Here is a 4,862-nt window from a genome sequence, read left to right on the forward strand (position 1 = left end):
CAGTATTTTTAATACTGAAAATAAGTAATTATCAATGATTCTTAGTATGATATTTCTATAAGGGTTGTCATTATTTTCAATGATTGTCAAATAATTTTCGGATCTTTTTACCTCCCTCTCCCCGCCCTCCGCTTCACACATTTATGAAGTGTCCTGAATTTAAGGCTGAAAAACCTGATCACCTTAAACACAATTCGCGTGAGACTGTCGATTTTCAAACGTATCTCGTGTATCTCTCGTCGGGGCAGTGAATGTAGATGGAGCTTTGACTGCTTCTTGAAATAGCGTTACCTCTTTCTCCTCTCTTTGGTCGCGAGCCTTGTAGTTCGCTTTATACGGCGCTGGCCTCAGTGTTCAGAGCGCTTCAAAACAAAATTGTGTTTAGCAACCAGTTTCCCGAATTTTTGACTAAAATGATCGAGGAGCACGATGAACGTGAAACAATCTGCGATTCAGTGGTGAGTAATGCAATATGCTGAATACGACAACATTGGTAATTTGCTTGGAGAAATTCTTCAATCGCTAATATCATGGGTATCGTAACTTCCTAACCTAACTTTCAGAATTCACTGGTCGAAGGCTGCCGTTTACCGGTTAAAATGCACGGCACGGACGATTGGCGTAAGTAAATTACATGTATCTTGTTTCGTCTTTGTTCCAAATGAAATCTTATCACTAACAAGTGTAATTCTGTGTTTTGGAAGACTACTGGCTATGACATCACTAAGATGATTCATTATTAATTATTATGATTCATTATTAAAGATTAGTTGTAAACTACCTCAATATGAATCAAAACATAAATATGCAATTTACATTATCTTTATAAATAATATTGCGATAATTTTAAAGATGTTTTGGTGCAATTATTTATATTGATTCTCATTACGTTACACTAACCTTTTCATATTTGTATTTTGTGAAACCTATATTAAGAGTTTTCATTGTTGTATATCGTATACATGGCATTTAAATCTGAGATAATTTTGGATAATATAATTTTCTATATATATACAACAAATGAGTGTATGTGCAAATATATTCACTTTGAAAGAGTGCGATATATATTTAGTGTATAATTAAGATTTATACAGTGAAGATTTATAAAGATTCTTTTTGTTCTCTATCTATAGCACTAGCTGAAATCATCAGTATCAAAGAAGTACATGGTGTCAAATGTTATTACGTTCACTATGTGGATTGTAAGTAAATCACCTAGCATCTTCACACAATGTACAAAACAACTAAAAGATCATATCAAATGGACAGTTCTCTCTATCAAATTTCTATTAAATACTCAAATATGCAAGAAGAAGTATTTAACTTTTTATAATAATAAGATTTATTACTATGACTATATAATTAATTTTAAAGCCATAAAAATATGCAATTCATGTATTCATTCTTGGTAATACAGGAATTTAAAGAAATGATCTTCTAATTGTTTTAAGTTGTGTACGAGGATTCTCAGTATCAATACCATTGCTTAAATAAGTGCTATTTTAGTCAACAAACGATTAGACGAATGGGTTATGGAAGATTCTCTGGACACGAGAAAAGTCCAGTATCCACGTCGTGATGGAACGACACCAGGAACTGGTGCGGCGACTCCAAAAAAACAGGCAGCCAGCAGGCCTCCCAGTCCCAGCAGTGTCAGCAGTGAACCAGTCAATGGTTCTGCTGTACTGCAAGCTGCTCTACAAAAGAAAATGTCTAGAAAAAGAAAAGCGGCTTTCTTAGAAAACGAGGATTCTCAAGATGGCCCACCACAAACACCGGGTCCTAGACCCACTGGTTCTCTAGTTGCACATCACCATCACGTAGTAACGCGAATAAAAAATGTAGAGCTAATCGAACTAGGTCGCCATAGAATAAAACCTTGGTATTTTAGTCCATATCCGCAGGAGATGGTAAATTTATCTTGTATATATATCTGTGAGTTCTGCCTGAAGTACAGAAAAAGCCGAAAATGCATGGAGAGGCATTTAGTCAAATGTAATCTACGTCATCCACCTGGGAATGAGATATATAGGAAAGGATCTATATCGTTCTTCGAAATTGACGGACGCAAGAACAAGAATTACGCACAAAATCTTTGCCTACTAGCGAAGCTATTTCTGGATCACAAGACTCTCGATTATGACACGGATCCCTTTTTATTCTATGTAATGACGAACTTTGATAGCAGAGGATTTCACATAGTCGGCTACTTTTCCAAGGAGAAAGAGTCAACGGAGGATCACAATGTAGCATGCATTCTTACACTGCCACCGTATCAGAGGAGAGGCTACGGCAAGCTCCTGATAGAATTTTCATATGAACTGTCGAAATTCGAAGGTAAAACCGGCTCGCCCGAGAAACCACTCTCCGATTTGGGTCTTCTCTCATATCGAAGTTATTGGGCGCACACAATACTCGACATCCTCCTGAACATTAAGCCAGTAGTGGAAAATGAGAAACCGCAGATAACAATAAGCGAAATCTGCGAATTGACGTCGATCAAGAAGGAGGACGTAATATCGACCTTGCAAAACTTGAATCTCATTAATTACTACAAAGGGCAATACATCGTGAGGTTAAATAGGTAATTGATTCGTCAGTATAGCAACAAAAGAAAATTAACTAATCTCCCCGATCAGTGAGATCTTTCAACAACTTATCCACATCTTTATTTGCAGGGAAATAATCGAGCAACATGCAACCGCAATGGAGAAAAGACAGATCAGGATAGATCCTAAGTGTTTGCATTGGACACCGAAAGACTGGAGTATTAGAGCCAAGTGGTGAAGTGAAGCTCCGAACTGACAATAAAGCGATGTTATAACTTGTCTTGAAATTATTTTCAGGAATCCTAACGGAAATAATTATGATTAACGAAAATGTACAAAAATTGTACATATTTATGTATTAATTCGTGACCTCAACGGTCTAGCGTTTTAATAAGACTGCATTTGGCGTTGCGTACGCTTTCAGCGATGTTGTAGTAACTTCATTGACGCACGCAGATCTCGGTTGTAGAGCGCTAAGATCATACCGCGTATGTGTGTGTGCTCGCGGATTTTACCTGAGAAGATATTTGCTATAACAGCATGTAACTAGAAGTCAGACGCAATGTTTTAATACGGTGGTTACGATTTTTTTAAACGACATACAAAAACCACCATCGCCATTACGACGATCATGTTTGTACAGTTATCTTTATCGGTCTTGTAAATTGTAAATAAATATGATTTTATAACATATTTACACAATTCCTCCGCGGCTCTTCAGACGCATTTAAATTTTATAGGGAGATATTTGTATAGGCTTATAATACTCTCAGACCGCTGTTTGTAACCCAATTTTTAGTACACAAGGACAAGTTGAAGTGCATCTCTATCGTGTGTATGTAAATATGTACACATTTTTTCAAATTATTTATTGTACATTTTGCCTGAGATAGTCAAAATAACTTACAGTAGTTAGGAATATTATGAATTGTTCTATACGTTGAATACGTATTGTGAATACGTTGTGCACATTAACATATTTGTGAATATCTAATATGAAGTAATAGAGATCGTAAAAATGATCCCATCTCAAGAACGGTTTCTAACTGTTGTAAATTAATATTTCCTATTTTTGGGCGAAAACTTAAATGCAAAAACTAACGTTATCCGAAAATGTAATTTCAAACTATTAAAATCGAATGTGAATAATCATTTTGCTGAATTCTTAGTATATCAGAATTTTTGAATGCCGCCCGGAATTTATTTTTTATTTGCAGTTTTATTATGAATCTTCATTCGATCACGTGGTATCATACGCTTATAGATCAGAAATACTCGGACAGATTATCACGAGTTCATTTTGTAGTAGAAGTTATAGTTACCAATACGTTGTGTGTGTGTGTGTGTATAATGTTTTGTATATATATATATATATATGTATGTACACACACACACACACACACACACACACACATATATATATATATATATATATATATATATATATATATAATAAAATTGCGATCAGGATATGCAGCATTGAATGTGTAGATCAGTAACTTTTTCGTATGATCTCCAAATTTTCGATAAAGAAACAGCATTATCTTTTCTTTATCGATTAACATTTTTAAAAAAGAAATTTGAAATTGTAGTTGGAAAAAGAAAGGGAAAAGACAAAGAGTAAGATGCGAGAGAGCACGACTCGTTTTTAAAATATAAAGATCGAGAAGCGTTATTGTGAAGCGCGGATATGCGTGAGTTTTGACTGAGTACGTGTGATATTATGTCGTGAATGACCGCATTTGATGCGAGCGAATGAACAACTAGGCTGGGAGCCTAAAAAACATAAACAGGAGAAAAACAAGAATAACTTTGTTTTTCGTGTCTCGAGCTAGACGATATGACTTTCTTTTTCCAACTACAATTTCAAATTTCTTTTTTAAAAATGTTAACCGATAAAGAAAAGATAATGCTATTTCTTTATCGAAAATTTGGAGACCATATTAGATCATACGAAGAAGTAACTGATCTACACATTCAATGCTGCATATCCTGATCGCAATTTTATTTCTAAATCCACCGTCCAGAAGACAGTAATACGTTTTTACGAAACAGAAACAGTTAAAGATCAAAATCCTTTCAAGCCTCATAACTCTAAATATGCCTAATAAAAAAATACTTTATTATAGGTTTTTGGAAAGTCCTTGAAATAAGCTACAAGAATATGTAATAAAAAGTGCGGGGTCCAATTTAAAAAATTCAACTTGACCTTCGTATGACCTTCATCCTCCACAAAGTCAAATTTTTAACCATTATTAGGTACATTTTATTAAGCCCTACAACTTTGCTACTTACATATTTTTCGCTACAGTT

At 34.7% G+C, this 4,862-nt stretch overlaps 1 protein-coding gene across 1 annotated transcript; it reads left to right on the forward strand.

Moving 5' to 3' along the window:
- Positions 1 to 323: 323 nt before the first annotated feature.
- Positions 324 to 3,243, forward strand: LOC116847093 (histone acetyltransferase Tip60). Its single transcript, XM_032821719.1, has 5 exons — positions 324 to 458; positions 564 to 621; positions 1,134 to 1,202; positions 1,507 to 2,584; positions 2,679 to 3,243. The coding sequence occupies exons 1-5, from the start codon at positions 414 to 416 to the stop codon at positions 2,785 to 2,787; spliced, it is 1,359 nt and encodes a 452-aa protein (XP_032677610.1). The 5' UTR covers positions 324 to 413; the 3' UTR covers positions 2,788 to 3,243.
- Positions 3,244 to 4,862: the final 1,619 nt, after the last annotated feature.

This window comes from Odontomachus brunneus, unplaced genomic scaffold, assembly GCF_010583005.1.
Source record: "Odontomachus brunneus isolate Ranch 3 - 2012 unplaced genomic scaffold, Obru_v1 Obru_scaffold_073, whole genome shotgun sequence".
NCBI lineage: Eukaryota > Metazoa > Arthropoda > Insecta > Hymenoptera > Formicidae > Odontomachus > Odontomachus brunneus.

Bases quoted from the DNA above. Each gene is read 5' to 3' on its own strand.
- LOC116847093 (XM_032821719.1), top strand. From the start codon at position 414: ATGATCGAGGAGCACGATGAACGTGAAACAATCTGCGATTCAGTG. The intron at 622-1,133 runs GTAAGTAAATTA...CTCTATCTATAG, and splicing joins GCACGGCACGGACGATTGGC to CACTAGCTGAAATCATCAGT. The intron at 1,203-1,506 runs GTAAGTAAATCA...GTGCTATTTTAG, and splicing joins TTACGTTCACTATGTGGATT to TCAACAAACGATTAGACGAA.